This window comes from Drosophila sulfurigaster, chromosome 2R, assembly GCF_023558435.1.
Source record: "Drosophila sulfurigaster albostrigata strain 15112-1811.04 chromosome 2R, ASM2355843v2, whole genome shotgun sequence".
NCBI classification, from domain to species: Eukaryota; Metazoa; Arthropoda; class Insecta; order Diptera; family Drosophilidae; genus Drosophila; species Drosophila sulfurigaster.
This window is the reverse complement of record NC_084882.1, coordinates 33,611,077-33,630,775: the sequence shown is the minus strand read 5'-3', so window position 1 is coordinate 33,630,775 and position 19,699 is coordinate 33,611,077. Positions and strand designations below refer to the sequence as shown.

The 19,699-nt window shown below is 33.8% G+C and overlaps 6 protein-coding genes across 8 annotated transcripts; all 6 read left to right on the top strand.

Moving 5' to 3' along the window:
* Nucleotides 1–1,277: 1,277 nt before the first annotated feature.
* LOC133836818 (uncharacterized) lies at nucleotides 1,278–2,951 on the top strand. The gene is made up of 7 exons (XM_062267406.1): nucleotides 1,278–1,281; nucleotides 1,337–1,450; nucleotides 1,511–1,756; nucleotides 1,817–2,322; nucleotides 2,404–2,515; nucleotides 2,578–2,734; nucleotides 2,797–2,951. Exons 1-7 carry the CDS (start codon nucleotides 1,278–1,280, stop codon nucleotides 2,870–2,872), a joined length of 1,215 nt encoding a protein of 404 aa, XP_062123390.1. The 3' UTR covers nucleotides 2,873–2,951.
* Nucleotides 2,952–3,411: 460 nt separating this feature from the next.
* Nucleotides 3,412–5,571, top strand: LOC133838774 (uncharacterized). The gene is made up of 7 exons (XM_062270000.1): nucleotides 3,412–3,902; nucleotides 3,971–4,084; nucleotides 4,142–4,381; nucleotides 4,439–4,986; nucleotides 5,046–5,157; nucleotides 5,217–5,373; nucleotides 5,437–5,571. The coding sequence occupies exons 1-7, from the start codon at nucleotides 3,494–3,496 to the stop codon at nucleotides 5,504–5,506; spliced, it is 1,650 nt and encodes a 549-aa protein (XP_062125984.1). The 5' UTR covers nucleotides 3,412–3,493; the 3' UTR covers nucleotides 5,507–5,571.
* A 513-nt stretch (nucleotides 5,572–6,084) lies between these two features.
* Nucleotides 6,085–8,165, top strand: LOC133837431 (uncharacterized). Of its 2 annotated transcripts, XM_062268195.1 has the most exons (5): nucleotides 6,085–6,952; nucleotides 7,020–7,133; nucleotides 7,191–7,430; nucleotides 7,488–8,026; nucleotides 8,091–8,165. In XM_062268195.1, exons 1-5 carry the CDS (start codon nucleotides 6,544–6,546, stop codon nucleotides 8,133–8,135), a joined length of 1,347 nt encoding a protein of 448 aa, XP_062124179.1. In that variant the 5' UTR covers nucleotides 6,085–6,543; the 3' UTR covers nucleotides 8,136–8,165. The 2 variants fall into 2 exon arrangements, with proteins under 2 accessions (XP_062124179.1, XP_062124178.1); XM_062268194.1 differs by having other exon boundaries at nucleotides 7,191–8,026.
* Nucleotides 8,166–9,345: 1,180 nt separating this feature from the next.
* Nucleotides 9,346–10,939, top strand: LOC133838828 (uncharacterized). The gene is made up of 6 exons (XM_062270054.1): nucleotides 9,346–9,453; nucleotides 9,515–9,754; nucleotides 9,819–10,318; nucleotides 10,382–10,502; nucleotides 10,562–10,718; nucleotides 10,783–10,939. Exons 1-6 carry the CDS (start codon nucleotides 9,366–9,368, stop codon nucleotides 10,850–10,852), a joined length of 1,176 nt encoding a protein of 391 aa, XP_062126038.1. The 5' UTR covers nucleotides 9,346–9,365; the 3' UTR covers nucleotides 10,853–10,939.
* A 794-nt stretch (nucleotides 10,940–11,733) lies between these two features.
* LOC133837996 (uncharacterized) lies at nucleotides 11,734–13,780 on the top strand. 2 transcript variants are annotated; one of them, XM_062268916.1, is made up of 7 exons: nucleotides 11,734–12,133; nucleotides 12,204–12,317; nucleotides 12,379–12,619; nucleotides 12,684–13,195; nucleotides 13,257–13,377; nucleotides 13,437–13,593; nucleotides 13,661–13,780. In XM_062268916.1, exons 3-7 carry the CDS (start codon nucleotides 12,478–12,480, stop codon nucleotides 13,713–13,715), a joined length of 987 nt encoding a protein of 328 aa, XP_062124900.1. In that variant the 5' UTR covers nucleotides 11,734–12,133; nucleotides 12,204–12,317; nucleotides 12,379–12,477; the 3' UTR covers nucleotides 13,716–13,780. The 2 variants fall into 2 exon arrangements, with proteins under 2 accessions (XP_062124900.1, XP_062124901.1); XM_062268917.1 differs by lacking the exons at nucleotides 11,734–12,133; nucleotides 12,204–12,317; nucleotides 12,379–12,619 and having other exon boundaries at nucleotides 12,630–13,195.
* A 3,509-nt stretch (nucleotides 13,781–17,289) lies between these two features.
* Nucleotides 17,290–18,845, top strand: LOC133838586 (lysosomal proton-coupled steroid conjugate and bile acid symporter SLC46A3-like). The gene is made up of 6 exons (XM_062269735.1): nucleotides 17,290–17,396; nucleotides 17,451–17,698; nucleotides 17,758–18,317; nucleotides 18,371–18,482; nucleotides 18,543–18,699; nucleotides 18,766–18,845. Exons 2-6 carry the CDS (start codon nucleotides 17,509–17,511, stop codon nucleotides 18,827–18,829), a joined length of 1,083 nt encoding a protein of 360 aa, XP_062125719.1. The 5' UTR covers nucleotides 17,290–17,396; nucleotides 17,451–17,508; the 3' UTR covers nucleotides 18,830–18,845.
* Nucleotides 18,846–19,699: the final 854 nt, after the last annotated feature.

Here is a 19,699-nt window from a genome sequence, read left to right as displayed (position 1 = left end):
TGTGGTTGTAAAATTGTTTGTCCCTCGGGATAGTTGTTTCTGTGTGTGTTATCCAAATGACAATTTCTCATAAAAAGCTCCCTCAGTGGATTGTGGCTACACACTTCAAGTCTTGCGTCATTCATAGGTGTTAATTTTAGATAGCAAAATGTTGTTTTAACTTAGTTATTCAGTTCAGGAGCCAATGCAATATTTGAACTCGACCCGACGTGTTGTGAAATTCGCGACAAATTAAACAAAAAACAAATTTGTGCAAAAATGCCAAAGGCATTTAGAGTTGCAGCGACTTTTAAGAGCATACTTAAATATTTAAAAAATATAAAAAAACAATGCGGATTATTTACAAGAGTTAGATGGAAATATTATCGTATGAAAAGTGTGAGGAGGACTCTTAAAAAATTAACTGTTCAATGCATTTTTGCTTTCTTTTCGCTAAGAAGAATGCAATAGATAATGAATAAAGTCTCTAATAATACCTCCTTATGTGTGATATTTAAAAATCGGTCAAAAATCTAAATACACGTTTTAGTAATTAAATTAGAAATTCAAATTAAAAGAGAGCTTAAAATATGGAGTTTATGTTAATCAGAGGTGAATATGCTGTAGCTTTAAAGTCATGACAATTTGCTATAAAATGCTCATAAAGGGAATAACTGCTCCTCTGTGGTATGGTAATAGTACCCCAAAGACCTCGTAACGGATTTACTCTATGGACACTCCTCTTTATCCAGTAAGTCATTTATTCAATTGCGTCATCCTGGCGGAAATGTGACAACATCGTTGAACAAACGCTCTTACAATTGTCCAGCTAATCGACACAATGTTGTGTTGGAACTTGAAGCGACGTGTTGATTAGCGTGCGGAAGTCGTTGAAGAAAAAGAAAATGCGTTTTAAAACAAAAGGAATTGGAACTAAGGATTCCATAGAATCGAAGTTCAAATTAAAGAATTTGCAGAGTCTGTGGCGACGTTATTTGGATATGGAAATATTGTTCTTTTTATACGCGTCTCCAACTTATTTGTACGCAATTGCATTGAATAATTTTCCGCTTGAACAGACGTGTCGGACTAATCTTGGTTACAATGCAGCCACATGCTTAGCGAAAGGCATCGATTGTGAGCCATTGGAGTTAGCACTTAAAAATGCAACCAAACACAGTCCAACATTAGAAGAGCTAGCTGTAGATGTCTTTTCGCCCAGCTTTAATTTCACAGCTTGCAAAGCAGCAGCGCAGACACAGACAATAGTTACCAAAGTCTATGACAAGTGTGATGCAATGGGTAAACATTTCAAATTAAATATTAAGTATACGCAATTAATATTTTTGCTTTGCAGTCTTCATGTTCCCGTTGATTATATTGCTGTTTGCTGGTGGTTGGGTGGATCGATACAACAAGTGTAAAGCCGTCATGATTCTGCCTTTAGTGGGTGAATGTCTCTACTTTGTGAGTGAGTATCGAAAAAAGTCTGTTATTAAATATATTAAATACAATTCTAGTTGCTTTACAGCTATGCTCATAGCAGCAATATGGTTTGACAGTCTTCCTTTCGAGTTTGGTGGCTATCTGGAGACGATTGTGCCCGCCATGTTTGGTGGTGAAGCCTGCTTGATTATGTCCGTATTTACTTATATGTCAATATCCACTCCAGAAAAAGATCGAGTCCTGCGTTTCGGTGTCTTTGCCATAGTTTCCCAACTTCACCAATTCGTATTTGTTGTCTTTAGATCTCCTCCGAATTTCTTGGGCTACACAAGTAAGTTAAAAACTTTAACATTCAATTGAAACAACATATTTTGACTTGTATCTCTTGCAGTCTCTTTTGCCACGGGTGCGCTCTTTCAAGTCGCTGCTATAATCTATGTTATAATGTTTCTAAAAGAGCCAAAACCACATGAAGAGGCTTTTGAATTACCTGACCAGGATGATTTAAAGGCATCGGAAATTGAATCCCCGAAAATCGAACTACGCTGCAATGTGCTCAGAGAATTCTTTGATCCCACTTTAGTAGTTGAACTCGTTAAATTGCCATTTAAGAGACGAGAGAATAATGAACGTCTTATATTACTGCTATTAATGTTGTGTTACATCTTATTTTCTGGACCTGAGGCAGGTGAAGCCGAATACATGGACATGTACAGTGATAAGAAACCTGTGTGGAATAAGAACTTTGATTATCGCGCATATATTATGGTGAAACGTTCATCGGCTATATTTGGAACTTTCTTTGGAACTGTTATCCTCAGTAAAATGTTGAAATTCTCCGATTCCATGCTGGGTATATGGAGTGCTATCTTCACTGTTGTGTCGCGTCTTTTATATGTAAGTGGATTACAAAATTATTGATTATAAATTGAATTTATAAATGATGATAATCCCTTTGTATCTTTTTTTATACTTCAGGCCTTTGTAGCAGATACTCCAACATACTATGCAGCTGGAGTGCTCGATTTGTTTTCACTGTTTCGTTATATTCCCATCAAAACAATTGCATCGACTGTTATTGAAGGCGAAGGTGAGTGTACTTCAAAAAACTCAACCTTTTGGTGAGCACTTTAAGTGATGTATCTTTTGCAGCAAAATTGTTTTCTCTGCTTGGCATCTTGGAACCAATCGAAGCGCACGTCTTTTCGGCCATTTACAAGAAGGTTTATGCTCTCACTTCCAAATCATTTCCGGGCGCTGTTTTCCTCCTCAGCGAACTTCTTTACTTACCCAATGTGCTAATCTTCATGTAAGCATTAAGAATAACTTTCTCATTTTATTTAAAGTAATTTACTATTTATTCCATTGCAGCGCCTGCTACTTTTTACTGCGTCGACGTAATACGAAGACGCCCCAAACAAGCGAACAAAGTGAACAACAATCTTAAGACCAGGATAACTGATTAATTGTTTTATTTATTTAAGCTGCAAAACACAATGTTGTAAAATAAATCTTTATTTGAATTTATGTACACTCTAGATGGGTATTATAACTGAAAATGTATGTAACAGGCAGAAGGAGTCATCTACGGACCCATAAAAGATAAATATACTATAATGAGTTTTTGTGATACCTGAAAAATTGGTGGCGAAAAGATACATTTTGTGGAAGGTAAAAAGGCTGCTGCTATTTGACATATTTTTAACTCTTTTGTATTTATATAAATGTATTAGCATATCGTTATACCAAATATAGTATTCGGTATATTTTAGCATATTTTTAGTCTAGTCATTGGTTTTCATTTAAAAAGAGTAGCGAATATTTCACAGTCTATCATACTCCACTATAGTTGAATTAAGTTCACGCAATACACTTTCTCTTTGAAGGCTTGTTATCAGCTAAGTTAGATTGCGTCATCTCAGCTGTTTACGAAGACAAAAATGTGTTCACTTGAACAAAGCTAACATGCTGTGCAACAGTGTGATTCTGGAGCTTGAACTGTCGGGTGGAATTTGCTAAAAACTAATATAAATCAATATTTAATATTGCGCTAAAATTATGTTCTAAAATGGCAAGCGAATGTGCAGTCGGTTGTGTGGATGCAGTTGTTAAAGGCGTGAAGCGCAAATTAAACTGTATTAAACAATTCTGGCATCGTTATCTACTTGTTGAGCCAGTATTGATTTTATTTTGGGCACCCACTTTATTCACATTTGACAGGTTTGTGACACACAAGGCATGTCGCCTTAGTCTCGGCTACAACGAAGCTATATGCTCTGCTGTGGTAAACGCAAACGATTATGTCAGTGATTGTATTCCATATAACATGGCAAAAAAAACAATAACAACACAAGGTCCTTCAGCTGAAGAGTTATTTGTAGATGTCTGCTCGCCCCATTTCAATTTTGCCGTTTGTAAAGCTGGAGATCAGGCACAAAATCTGGTGAACAACGTATATTTAAATACTTTACCGATAGGTAATATGAATATATAAAATTGTTTGAATAACATTCGAATTTCATTCATCTTCATATCTTGCTTGCAGTCTCCGTATTTCCATATATTATATTAATGTTTGCTGGAGGCTGGGCAGATCGCTATAATAAGCGTAAGGCGTTCTTGATATTGCCGATTCTGGGCAGATGTCTATATTATATATGTAGGTATTTATTAAGGATATTATAGGAATCAAATTACAAACTCATCTCTTTTACAGTTCAGCTCACTTCTTCGATATTCTATGAGAGTCTGCCTTTCCATTTGAGTTGGTATTTCGCAATAATACCTTCAGTTTTAGGCGGTGTTCCATGTTTCTTGATGTCTGCGTTTAGTTACATAACAATAACAACACCAGAAAGTGATCGAGTCCTACGCATCGGTATTCTTTCAGTATTTGTTCTACTTACGAACTTTCTAAGTGGTATCATTAGGCATCTTATTAATTCTGAGTTTGCAAGTAAGTTTATTATTTCGTTTATTAAGCAGTTTAGTAAATTTGTATTTGTTATTTCAGAATACTTTGGAATTTGTGTGGGTCTTGAAATCGCTGCTCTACTTTACATTATATTGTTTATAAAGGAGCCCAAGTCAAATGAAAGTGTTTCTGAAGTCAATGATTCCGCTGGAGACATTCAGTTAACAAATTTGGGAGAGAACGTCACGAATATTGAATCATCACCTGATCCTCCTCGACGCAATGTGCTCAAAGAATTCTTTGATCCGATGTTGGCGATAGAACTCTTCAAATTACCTTTTAAGAGACGACCCAATAATGATAGACTTATATTGCTGCTATTAATTTTGTGTTACTTTCTAACTGCGGGACCTGAAAAACGCGAAACCAACTATATGGATTTTCACATCTTAAACAGACTCGACTGGGATGAGAATTCGCAACATTTCTACAGATTGATGAAAGTTGGGATGTCAATTGACTTAACCTTTTTTGGAATTATAGCTTTTACTAAAATTTGGAAATTCTCTGATTCCATAGTTGGAATCTCCGATTCCCTAATAGGAATCTTGACTGCTGTCTTCGTTGTTGTGTCTCGCGTTCTATTTGTAAGTTTATTGACGAAGCGCTTGAATTGCATTTATTAATATATTTTCTGCTATTATAGTACTTTGCAGACACATCTTCAACCGTTTACTATGCTGGAGTGTTCGATTTGTCTTTAATTCTACGTTTAATACCAATTAAATCCTTGGCATCAATTCTTAACGAAGGCGATGGTAAATTTAATCCTGTCTTTTATCTATTGTACAGAATTTCAAGATATTTTTCATTTTAGGAAAATTATTTTCCTTTTTCGGAATATTGGAAGCAGTTTCTGTTCTCCCATTTTATCCCATATATGATGCGTTCGTTGATGCCATTGGAAATTCGTATTCAACGCTCGTCTTTCTCTTCAGCGAAGTTTTTTACGTACCAAATGTGCTGATTTTTATGTAAGTTACATGTAAATATAAATATATTGTAAATATTTAAACCTAATGAATATCATCTTTCAGCGCTTGCTATTTTCTAATGCGCCGTCGTAACTCAAACTTGGCACAACAAGACAGCACCGAATATATATAATCAAATCTTGTTAAATCTTACAAATGCATTTTTGTTGGTTTAATTTTTTATTAGTTTATGTAAGGAGAGTCATAGGGTAGATAGATATTTTAATTTTTCATAGTTTATATTACATTTTTATACCCGCACCCATAAGGTAGAAAGGTATTATAACTTTGCGGCGGCACGAAATGTATATAACAGGTAGAAGGAGGCATCTCCGACCCTATAAAGTATATATATTCTTGATTAGCGTCAACAGCTGAGACGATCTAGCCATGTCCGTCTGTCCGTCCGTCCGTATGAAACACTGGATCTCAGAGACTATAAGAGATAGAGGTCTAATTTTTTCGACAGCATTTGTTATGTTTGCACGCAGATCAAGTTTGTTTCAACTTTTAGCCACGCCCACTTACGCCCCCGCAAATAAAAAAGCAAGCGTCATTTTAAGGCTAGAACTATTTTGGTGTATACTATAATAACAATAATAACAATACGATTCCTGAAAATTTGGTTGCGATCAGATAAAAATTGTGGAAGTTGTTAAAGAATACTTTTGGGCAAAAACGCCTATTTACTAGGGGTCTTAACATAGTTGCCTTGACCAACACTCTGGTATATTGTGCTGTCTATGGTATTTTTTGAATGTGGTACTATATCGATATACCAAATACACTATTTGATATATATTTAGTATTTTTATAGTATTTTCGGTATATTTTGAAATTAATACAACAATATTTTGCTTTTGTTCAAAATTGGTAGCAGGTATCTCACAGTCGAGCACACTCCACGGTAGTTGTCTTACTTATTTATACACAATAATAGAAGATCAAACAAACATATTAGAATTAGAACAAGTTCACGCAATATGATACACTTTCTCTCTGAGGGCTTGTTATCAGCTAAGCTAAATTGCGTCATCTCCACTGTTAACGAAGATAGAAATGTGTTCGCTTGAACAAAGCTAACATGCTGAGCAACAGTGTGATTCTGGAGCTTGAACTAAAAACTAATAAAAATCAATATTTAATATTGCGCTAAAATTATGTTCTAAAATGGCAAGCGAATGTGCAGTCGGTTGTGTGGATGCAATTGTTGAAGGCGTGAAGCGCAAATTCAACTGTATTAAACAATTCTGGCATCGTTATCTACTTGTTGAGCCAGTATTGATTTTATTTTGGGCACCCACTTTATTCAGATTTGACAAGTTTGTGACACACAAGGCATGTCGCTTTAGTCTCGGCTACAACGAAGATATATGCTCTGCCGTGATATATGACTACTATTATGTTAGAGATTGTAATCCATATTACGTGCCACAAAATACATTGACAATACTAGTTCCTTCACCTGACGAGTTATTTGAAGATGCTTGCTCGCCCAATTTTAATTATGCCGTTTGCAAAGTTGGAAATCAGGCACAAAATCTGGTGAACAATGTATATTTAAATACTTTACCGATAGGTAATTTTAATATATAAAATTGTTTGAATAACATTCGAATTTCATTCATCTTCATATCTGCTTGCAGTCTCCGTATTTCCATATATTATATTAATGTTTGCTGGAGGCTGGGTCGATGGTTACAATAAGCGTAAGGCATCCTTGATATTACCGATTCTTGGCAGATGTCTATATTATATATGTAGGTATTCATTAAGGATTGTATAGGAATCAAATTACAAACTCATCTCTTTTATAGATCAACTCAAATCTTCGATATTCTATGAGAGTCTGCCTTTCCAATTGAGTTGGTATTTCGCAATAATACCTTCAATTTTAGGCGGTGTTCCATGTTTCTTGATGTCTGCGTTTAGTTACATAACAATAACAACACCAGAAAGTGATCGAGTCCTACGCATCGGTATCCTTTCTGTATTTGTTCTACTTACAAACTTTCTAAGTGGTATCATTGAGCATCTTATTAATTCTGACTTTGCAAGTAAGTTTATTACTTCGTTTATTAAGCAGTTTATTAAATTTGTATGTGTTATTTCAGTATACTTTGGAATTTGTGTGGGTCTGGAAATCGCTGCTATACTTTACATTATTTTGTTTATAAAGGAGCCAAAGTCAAATGAAAGTGTTTCTGAAGTCAATGATTCCGCTGGCGACATTCAGTTAACAAATTTGGGAGAGAACGTCACGAATATTGAATCATCACCTGAACCTCCTCGACGCAATGTGTTCAACAAATTCTTTGATCCGACGAGACGACACAATAATGATAGACTTATATTGCTGCTATTAATTTTGTGTTACTTTCAAACTGCGGGACCTGAAGAAAGTGAAACCAAATTTATGGATTTTGACATTTTAAATAGAATCGACTTTGATGAATATGTGGAATATATGGAATACTCGTATATGGAACTTTATTACAGATTGATTAAATTTATGATGTCAATTAACTTAACCTATTTTGGAATAATAACTTTTGCTAAAATTTGGAAATTCTCTGAATCCATAGTTGGAATCTCCGATTCCCTATTTGGAATCTGGACTGCAGTCTTCGTTGTTGTGTCTCGCGTTCTATTTGTAAGTTTATTGACGAAGTTCTTGAGATGCATTTATTAATATATTATATATTCTGCTATTATAGTACTTTGCAGACACATCTTCAATCGTATCTACAAGACAGATGTAGATTGTAAAAAATTATATAATATATAGTGTATACTCGGTATATACAGTAACTAATTAAACAAACATTAAGCAAACATTTAATTTCACTTTGGTATGATCATAAAATGATCACATTTAAAAAAAAAATCCCAAACCACGAACTAGGAACTAACTATAAGTTAACCATTCTGGATAATTTTTCGGTGAAAACAAACCATGAAGTATACAAAAAATAAAGAGTAGAATATCAAAATTGTAACAGAAACACAAGTAAACCTAAAGTCGAGTGCGTATCTCTCAGGAGCAACCTATTTTAAAGAAAAGTACGAGTAATAAATATCCGAACGCACGCTATTATTCTTCAAACATACCAAATAAATATTTCACAAAAATACTAAAATGTACCTAAGGCTCTATTTGGTATATCAACATATTATATGTTAATTAACTTCATAGATAAAAAATCGACGACAGACAAACGGACATGGCTATATCATCTCAGTTGTTGTCACTGATCGAAAATATATATAATTTAGGGGACCGGAGATGGCTTTTTGTTAAATGACTGTTACAAAGTTATAATATCTTTCTCTGGGTAGTGTGTATAACAAGTCCACGCAGTACACTTATTTATTATAGGCTTGTTAAAGGCAGAAAACTGTTCGCTCAGCTGAGTTGAATCCTCTTTTGAATTGCGTCATCCTGGCTGTCAACGAAGACAAAAATGTGGTTGTTTGAACAAAGCGAACACGCAGAACAACAGTGTGATTTTGGAGCTTGAGCTGTCGGGTGGAATTCGCTAAGCATAATATAATATTAGTTAAAGTTATGTGCTAAATTCTTGTACTAAAATGGCAACTGAAGGTGTGGTCGCTCCAGTGGACGTTCCTGTTACAGGCGTAACGCGCAAATTAAACTGTGTTAAAGAATTGTGGCGCCGTTATCTGCTTGTTGAGCCACTATTGATTTTATTTTCGGCACCCAATGTATTAAGATTAGACTATTCTGCGACACAAACGGCTTGTCAGTGGCCAATGGGTTACGACGAATATTCGTGCTCTTATTTGACAAGCAGAACATCTTGGCCTGTTTATCATTATGATGTTTGCAAAACTGTCCATCAGGATGACAAAGTATACATATATAGCTCAAAAATAGGTAAAAATAATAGCGTACTTAGGAATTCTATTCATCTTTTAATAGATATTTTTTCTATCTTCTTGCAGCCTTTGCCATTCCATATATTATTTTAATGTTTGCTGGAGGATGGGCGGATCGATATAATAAACGCAAAGCGTTTATGTTTATTCCAATTTTGGGCAGATGTCTATACTATAAATGTGCGTATTTTCCATTTATTTATCATATCAATATCTAAATACAAACTTTTTTCTCTTTCAGATCGGTTCTTATTTTCGATAATCATTGAGAGTCAACCGTTAATATTGAGTTGCTATAGCTCAATGCTGCCAGCTTTTTTTGGGGATAGTCCATGCTTCATGATGTCTGTGTTAAGTTACATAACCACAACAACTCCAGAGAGTGATCGAGTCTTACGGCTCAGTATCTTTGCAGTGTTTGTTCTACTCACAAACAATCTAAATCTTATCATTGAGCCAAATGATTACTTTGCATATCCAAGTAAGTTTATTATTCAAGCTGTGGCGAAGTATTTTAAATATGTATGTATGAATGCCAATTTCAGTAACTTCTGCAATATGTTTGGCCTTTGAAGTCGCTGCCATACTCTATGTTATCTTCTTGATAAAGGAGCCCAAGTCAAATGAAAGCGTTTCTCAATCGAATGACATGCATTTAACAAATATGGGTGACATCCCGATTGAAGAGAACGTCACAAACATTGCATTGTCATCTGAACCTCCTCGACGTAATATATTCAGAGAATTCTTTGATCCGATGCTGGTGCTGGAATTAATTAAATTACCTTATAAGAGACGCGACATTTATGGTAGCCTTATATTGCTGCTATTAATTTTGTGTTATTGTCTGAGTGTGGGGCAGATAGACGTTGAAACTAAATATTTTAATGATCATGACAACATCGCATTTAGATTGATGAGATTTGAGTCATATATCACTGGAGCCCTTCTTTGCGGTTTAGTTTTTAGCAAAACGTGGAAATTCTCCAATTCGATTATTGGAATCTGGATTTCTGTCTTTACTGCTGTGTCTCGATTAGTATATGTAAGTTTAATGCTAAAATTCTTGAATTTCATTTGCTAACGTATCTTCATCTCTTATATATAGAATTTTGCGCCTACAACTGAAATTACTACAACCCATTATTTTGGTGGAGTGCTCGATTTGTTTGCAGTGCTTCGTTTAGTGCCTATTCAATCCAAAGCATCAACTATTAATGAAGGCGATGGTAAATTAAAAGACAATCAAAAGTTATGGCATGATATTTAAAACTATTTATCATTCTAGGAAAATTATTTTCTTTTTTTGGCATCTTGGAACCAATTGCTATCTTCATATATCAACCCATATACGATGCAGTCGTTTTTGCGTCTATTGAATCATTTCCGAATTTCCTTTTGCTCAACATTGAACTCTTCTACGTACCAAATGTGCTGATTTTTATGTAAGTTGAACACATTTCTTTTCAATATTAATTTAAATAATTAAACATAATTATCATCTTTCAGTGCTTGCTATTTTCTAATGCGTCGTCGTAATTCAAACATGGCTCAACATAACAGCACCGAAAATTTATAGTCAAATTTGGTTGAATCTTACAAATTCAGTTATTTTTAAGTATTTATTTAAATTGGGTTTTGCAAATCTTGAGTGTAAGTCATGATGATCATAATTTTGTGCCAACAAGAAAGATTTATAATACATGTTTTTGAAATAAAAAAAGTTATTTCATTTAAAGCAAGAATCTTACAGGTTGTAAAAATTCGCATGTTTGTTGTGATATGATCATAAAATGATCTATTTCTAAAATAGCCCAAACCACATAAAATTACTTTAAATTAACAAATCATGCGGTCGACAATAAGTTGACAAAACTGAATGGATTTCCATATAGGTAATAAATTGTAATAAATAAAAAATTAAGTGAGTCGAGTCTGCCCGACTGTTAAACACCCATCAACCCTTTACATCAGAAACACAACAGTGTGGTAGTATTCTTAAAATATACTACATTTGTATATATAGATATTTTTTATATTTTGAATTTTTTTTATATACATATTGCTAGACACAAAATATACCAAACTGTCAACTAAGACAACTAAGATTTTTTTGTCATAAAATTATACAATATCTTAAATAAATTTTATAAATGTCGATGAATAATGTCTGTAGATATATGTATGTGTTGAAAATTGGATACTGACATGGATATATTGCCTCGGCTGTTGATGCTGATCAAGGCATATGAGGTGTCTGCTTATTTCTTATTCTACACATTTCACAAAGCTATAATACCCTTCCATCTTATGGGAAACTTGTATAACAAATCCACCTAAAATGGTACACCTATTTTTTGCAAGAAAATTAGCTGAAGGGAAATGAGCTCTGAATTGCGTCATCCTTACTGTCGACGCAGACAAAAATGTGGTGAATTGAACAAAAGCCTACATGCAGGACAGCAGTATGATTTCTGTGCCTGAACTGTTGGGTGGAATTTGCCAAAAATTGTGGACTAAAATCGTGTGCTAAAATCGTGTACTAAAATGGCAACCGAAGGAGCGGTCGGTTGCGTGAAGGACGCTCTTAAAGCCATGGCGCCCAAATTAAACTATCTTAAAGAGTTCTGGCGCCGTTATCTAATTGTCGAGCCGATATTGATTTTATTTTGGTCACCAAGTGTATTAAGTTTGGACTATTTGCCGATAAACAATGAATGCCGCTTTAATCTGAGCTACGACGCATTCACGTGCTTTTACATAGCAGGCGAAACCTTTTGGCCCAATTTTCATTTTGATGTTTGCAAAGATGAGACTGATCCACTATTGAACAATGTGTATTTATATAGTTCAAGAATAGGTAATAATAATAATATAAAATATAATGTATAGCTTATCTTATAATCGATAGTTTTTCTTTCTTCGTGCAGCATTCGTTATTCCATATATTATTTTAATGTTTTCTGGAGGCTGGGCGGATCGATACAATCGGCGTAAAGCATTCTTAATTATACCAGTTGTGGGCAGATGACTTTACTATAAGAGTGAGTATATTCCAAGTATGTACAGTATAAATTTCTAAATACAAACTTATGTATCTTACAGATCAGTTCATTTTTTCGGTATTCTTTGATAGTCTGCCGTTAAAATATAGTTGCTATAGCTCAATGCTGCCAGCTCTTTTTTGGGGATAGTCCATGCTTCATGATGTCTGTGTTCAGTTACATAACCACAACAACTCCAGAGAGTGATCGATTTTTACGCTTCAGTATCCTTGCGGTATTTATTTTACTTACAAACTATCTAAGTGTAATCATTGAGCCTATCAATTACTTTGGGTATTCAAGTAAGTTTATTTTTCAGTCTGTGAAGCAGTATTTTAAAATTGTATTTATGAATGTAAATTTCAGTAACTTGCGCAATATGTGTGCTTATTCAAATCGCTGGCATACTCTACGTTATCTACTTAGTGAAAGAGCCGAAGTCAAATGAAAGTTTTTCTCAATGGAATGATTCCGCTGCCGATACTCATTTAACAAATCTGGATGACTTGCCGATTAAAGAGAACGTCACAGATGTGCAATTATCGTTAAAACCTCCTCGCCGAAATGTGTTGAAAGAATTCTTTGATCCGAGTCTGCTGTTGGAGTTTATTAAATTACCTTTTAAGAAACGAGGCAATAATGGTAGACTTATATTTCTGCTATTAATTTTGTGTTACTACTTGACTGTGGGAACTGTATACATTGAATCAAAATATTATTATGATCATAGTCACAACACATACAGAATGAAAAAACTTGTGACATCTATTATTGGAGCCTGTCTTTTTGGTGTAATTTTTAGTAAAATGTGGAAATTCTCCGATTCCATGATTGGAATCTGGATTGCTGTCTTCACAGCTGTGTCTCGTGGCATGTTTGTAAGTTTATTGATGGAGTTCTTGAATTTTATTAATTAATATATGATAATCTGTTATATAGGTCATTGCAGATACTAAAACAACTTCTAAAGAGTTTTATACTGCTGAAGTGCTCGATTTGTTTTCCATTCTTCGTATAATACCAATTAAATGCATAGCATCATCTATTAGTGAGGGCGATGGTAAATAAAAGCAAAACTTTAGGCTTTGACATAACATTTTAAGCGGTTTATCATTCTAGGAAAATTATTTTCTTTCTTTGGCATCTTGGAAGCAATTTTTGTCTTCATATATCCACGCATTTTTGTTCCAGTCCTTTCTGTCGTAATTGATTCATTTGAGAATTTAATGTTGCTATTTATTGAACTGTTTTACGTACCAAATGTGCTGATTTTGTTGTAAGTTGAACACATTTATTTTTAATATAATTTTCTATACTTAAACGGAATTATTATCATATTTCAGTGCTTGCTATTTCCTAATTCGTCGTCGTAGTGTGAACTTGGCTTACCAAAGTTAAGAAACTGAAGGGATAAATACAGATCCGAAGATCCATAATCAAATTTCTCAAAGAAATATTCCTTAATTATATTTATATTTATCTTTTGTGTGTGTAACAAACTGTAAAAAAGACCAATAAACAAGAAGCTATGGCTAATTTTACAATTGAATTTGTTTTAAATTAACCTAATGAGTTTAGTCGTGAGCTATAGTCGCGTGTAAACTATCAAATAATTTCTCTTAATTCTCATGTTAACAAAGGCAATAAAAAGGTGAAGATAACACATGCTTTATGACCTATAAGGGAGTCCTTAAACCTTCTCACAATGATAGTGTTAGACAAAAGATACTTTCGTATGGAAGGAACGACGATATAAATTTTGGTGGATACTTTTTTGACCAGCGTCAATGTGGTGGAATAATATGAGCAGGGCTAGGTTAAGACACACACTAAACTAAACTAAACTAAAAACCCGACAATGCTCAAAAACCGTCAGTTTGATTTTAGAACTTGAGGCGAAGTGTTGGGTTTAGTGTGGAATTTGGAAAGAAAAAAAATTAAAATAAATGATTCAAATGGATAATGGAAACTCTTTCGAAGAGGCCGCTGTTGCGATTGAGGCCACAAGTGAAAAGTCAAAAATGAACTATTTACGAGAAGTGTGTCAACGTTATCTATTTGTCGAGCCGATATTGTTTTATATTTGGTTCCAAGTCGTCTTCATTACATGGCAATAATTCTTTTTTGGTATTGTATGCCATGTCCATCCATGTGTACAGTCATACACGATGCTTACATAAATGGAAGTATAGATGAAATTGATTATGCAAGGAATTGCACTGATGGACTTGCCAAAGATGTACATTTTAAAAAGCTCTATAGTGCGGAAATAGGTAAAAATAATTAACCAAATGCTATGTAACAGTTAATATTGATGAGTAAGAATAAAACAATAAAATGTTACAGATATAATATTCCCATTGATAATACTGTGCTTCGCTGGAGGATGGATAGATCGCTACAATAAGCATAAAACCTTCATGATGTTGCCCATTTTAGGAAATTGCCTGTTCTTTGTGTGTGAGTATCATAAATTCAGTCAGCAAGTAGAGAAATGTGATTTCTAGTGATTAACAGGTCAGCTCTTGGCGTCGTTATTCTTAAAGGATATATCGTGGAAGTTTGCTGTTTATAGTTCAATGCTCATTAATCTTTTGGCGGCAAAATATGCTTTATGATGTCAGTGTATAGCTACATAGCCATATCAACTCCTGCAAAAGATAGAGCTTTGCGTTTTGTCTCATGTGCCATAATTGAGCAACTTGCACCCTTTGTAATTTTCACCAGCGGATCTAGCTATGAACTTTTCGGCTACACAAGTATTGATTGTTTATTCTATAAAGAAATACTTTTATTCATATTTATTTTTTCAGCATCCTTTGCAATAGGTGCGTGTTGTCAAATTGCTGCCTTAATCTACATTGTCATGATTTTAAAGGAGCCCAAGCCAAGCCAAATGATTGACAATAACGATCCTTCAAAGTCAATACTTACTGGAAATAATATGTGCACACAATTCTTTGATCTCAAGCTTCTGAAAGATCTTATGAAAGTCCCATTTATAAGGCCAAAGAATAACGATCGCTGTATATTACAGCTATTGATTTTGGCTTACTTCCTCACCTCTCAACATGAAGATCTAATAAATGATAGGAAAATGCGTTTTAGTAATCCATTTGCAAATTCTGGTGCTGATATAGACAAGGTTGTAATAGTAGCATCAGCTATTATGGTAATATTTGTTGGCTACCTACTTTTAAATAAACTAATGAAATTATCTGATTCTGTAATGGGAATGTTATTTTCATTAATTACTGCCATGGCAAGCCTGACACCTGTAAGTTTACAATTAGAAATTTCACATATAAAATAAGCTTACTATTTTGTTTATCTCTTTCAGGTCTTCTTAGGCATGGATTCAATCTTGAAATTACCATTTGAAATGGCTGAAATAATTCGCTATATCCCCATCCAATCAATGGCATCTACTATTAGTAATGACTATGGTGATTGAATATAAAAATTAATTCTTTTGAAGAGTATTTCCAATCATTTCATATTTATAGGAAAATTGTTCTCACTGTTTGCTATCTTAGAATATTTTGGAGAAACATTTTTTGAAAGAATTCGCGATATTATTCGCGACAGTAACAAAACTGAATCGTTCTTTGAGGTATTCTTAAACTTATCGATCGGATTAATATTTAGGTAAGTTGAAATCATTTGACTTAAAACGAATGGAAGGGTTTTATTTAATTTAATCATTATTTTGTAGGACATGCTACATCCTAATACGTCGTCAAAACACAGAGTTAACTCAGAAAGACGGAACAAATGGAGAGCAAGATTCTAAAAATATTTAATCTAATTATTTATATACAAATACGTATGTATGTATGTGCACAATATAAAACATCATTCAATTATTTTATAAATTACGTTATAAATTATCTTATCTTATATTATCTTATATTATATTATGTTATATTATATTATATAATTAAACAAGTAAGAAATCTAAAGTCAATATATACGAAGAAAATGCAATGATATACCGCAGGTATAAAAAATATACATTCAAAATATACCACAGAGTTTAAAATATGTAACCAGTATTTTATTGTCTCTGTTCATACGGACAGACAGATAGATGGACACCGATCAAGAATATCCATGGAGTCGGTGCCTCCTTCTGAGAGCACAACATTATAATACCCTTTGGGTCAACAAATTCAAAGGCAATAAAAGAAATATATATTTTTTCATTAGCTAAAATAATGTTGCCCAAAGACAAAATTCCCACTGGCATTTCATAATCGCTGGATCTTCACCTAGTTGACGTCATTTATCATAATAAGGCTTGGCTACCTGCTACAAATTCGTTATACTATGTTACATCTAAACAAGCTCAAAACGACATCAGTGTAATTTTAGCACTCCATCGTACGTGTTGTGTGGAATTCAATAAAATAATTTTCTCAACAAATTGTACTGCAATGACTTCATCCAACGATGTCGGATCTGTGAATACGGTTGAAGCAAAGCAAAACTTCAAATTCAAATATCTGCAAAGCTTGTGGCGTCGTTTTTTCATTATAGAACCGTTATTGTTTTTACATTGGACATCAATATCTATAAACAATAAGATATTATACCATTTGCAGTATCGCCAAGTTTGTATCGCAAAACTTGGCAACGATATTTCCAGTTGTGAATGGAGCGCGGTAGAAGATTGTCGGTTATTAGAATTCGAAAATGGAAATTTTCCCATGTATTATGATGACGAATGTAGTATAAGATATATAGTACACTCCGTATTGGATAATTATTTTGGAAATATTTACTATATAGGTAATTACAATAACTTAATAATAGTTTTATGCATACCACACAATTACTTAATCAATTACGCTTAATATTAGTATTCAAATCACTTTAGCTAGAATTTAAAGTTGGTTCATTTCAAGGACTGTTCGCAATCGCTTTTTATGAACTTGATATGTATCTTTTTTTCATGGCCCGCAGATTTTGTTCTTCCATTGATTATGCTATTTTTTGCTGGAGGATGGACGGATCGTTACCATAAGCATAAAACCATCATGATGTTGCCTATAGTAGGTGAATGCATATACTTTGTTAGTGAGTATCTCTAAATCAACTATTACTTTATTTAATACAAATTTGTTTTCACAGTTCAGATTCTTTCGGTGATATTTCTTTCCGATCTTCCTTCTGAGCTAATTATCTATTTATGTGCAGTATTGCGGGCGCTTTTGGCGGTCGTGCTTGCTTTATGATGTCTATATTTTGTTTTATGACCTCGACAACTTCTAAGGAGGATCGAACCTTACGCTTTGGCATCTTTATCATCTCTGTGTTATTGACTAAATTTGTATCTAACCCTAGTGACACAAAATTGTATTATATCTTCAAAGCTGATAGTAAGTTAAGTATGTGAATTGGCATATTCCGAGTATTGTAATCACACGCCTAATTTCAGGTGGTATTACAACAGGTGTGATCTTGCAATTGGTTACCATATTATACATTGCAATGGTTATAAAGGAGCCCAAGTCACATGGTAATAATAGACCACACAAGGAAAGGAAAGAAACAAGAAACATGGATGTATTCGCTGTTGAAATTAATGGATCTACAGCGACAAAAGAGGTAGAATCATCAAAAGTTGAACCTTCGATAGAACTTGCACGACGTCACGTATTAAGAGAATTCTTTGATCCGATGCTGCTGATGGAGCTTATTAAATTCCCTTTTCAAAGGCGGTCGAATAATCGCCGTTCAATATTGTTGTTACTTATTTTGTGTTATTTACTAACTGTTGGTCCTAGTGAGATGGAGTCTGAATACTTGAAAGTACACGGAGAAAATAAACAGAGGTGGAATTTCGAAGGCGAAGAGACACCCAATACGGTGCGTTATACATCAAGTATTATCGGAACAATTCTGGGACTCGTAGTCTTTAAAATAATTTTGAAATTCTCCGATTTAATGATTGGTATATGGTCTTCGGTCTTCACTGTCGTGTCCTTCTTTGTTTATGTAAGTAGATTGATAAATTAATTAAACTCAATTGACGAAGTTATTTTAATTAGGCTTTCGCAACGAATGCGACAAAATTGTATGTGGTCAAAGTGCTGGATTTGTTTAGATATCTAAGTATTGTGTCCATTAAATCAACTGCATCTATTATTACTCATGATGAGGGTAAGTTTGTTTAAAACACACAAAACATAACGGATTTCTTAAATTCATTTATATCTCCAGGCAAGTTGTTCGCTATTTTTAGTATATTGCAACTAGTTGAAGATCACACATTTCCATATATCTACAATGCAGTTTACGCTGCCACTTCTAAATCATTTCCGGGAGGCGTCTTCGTTCTGAGTAATTTTTTCTATGTACCCACTGTGCTGATTTTCATGTAAGTCAAAAATATTATTGTTTCAAGATTATTTAAACATGTTCATTAATTTATAATAACTTGTAGTGTATGTTACTTTTTATTACACCGTCGTGGCACGAATTTGGCGACGAAAATCGAAAATCCCTGAACGATTTACTTACGTCCGAATCCTTTTAAAATATATAAATGTTCTAGAATGTCTGCACTATTAAATATATACTCTGTGTGTTACTGTGGGAACTATATACATTGAATCAAAATATTATTATGATCATAATCACAACACATACAGAATGAAAAAACTTGTGACATCTATTATTGGAGCCTGTCTTTTTGGTGTAATTTTTAGTAAAATTTGGAAATTCTCCGATTCCATGATTGGAATCTGGATTGCTGTCTTCACAGCTATGTCTCGTGTCATGTTTGTAAGTTTATTAATGGAATTCTTGAATTTCATTTATTATCATTTATTATGTTCATCTGTTATATCGGTTATTGCGTATACTAAAACAAGTAAGAAATTTACAGTCGAGTGTGCTCGACTGTGAGATACCCGCTACCCATTTTGAATAAAAGCAAAATATTGCGGTATTTTCCCAAAATATACCAATAATACAAATATACTGAAAATATACCAAACGGTATATTTGTTATATCGATATAGTACCACATTTAAAACATACCATAGACGGCACAATATACCAGATTGTTAGCCAAAGCAACTAAGACGCCTAGTAAGGAGGCGTTCTTTCCCATACAAAAGTATTTCTTTAATAACTTCCACAATTAGTATCTGACCACAATCAAATTTTTAGAAATTATAAATAAATAATAGTTATTATTGTATACATCATACGCTTGTTATTCGAATTTATTGATTTGCGGGGACGGAGGTGGGCGTGGCAAAAAACAAACAAACAAACTTGATCTGCGTGCAAACATATCAAATGCTGTTGAAAAAAGATTATAGCTCTATCTCTCTGAGATCTAGGTGTTCATACGGACAGACGGACAGACA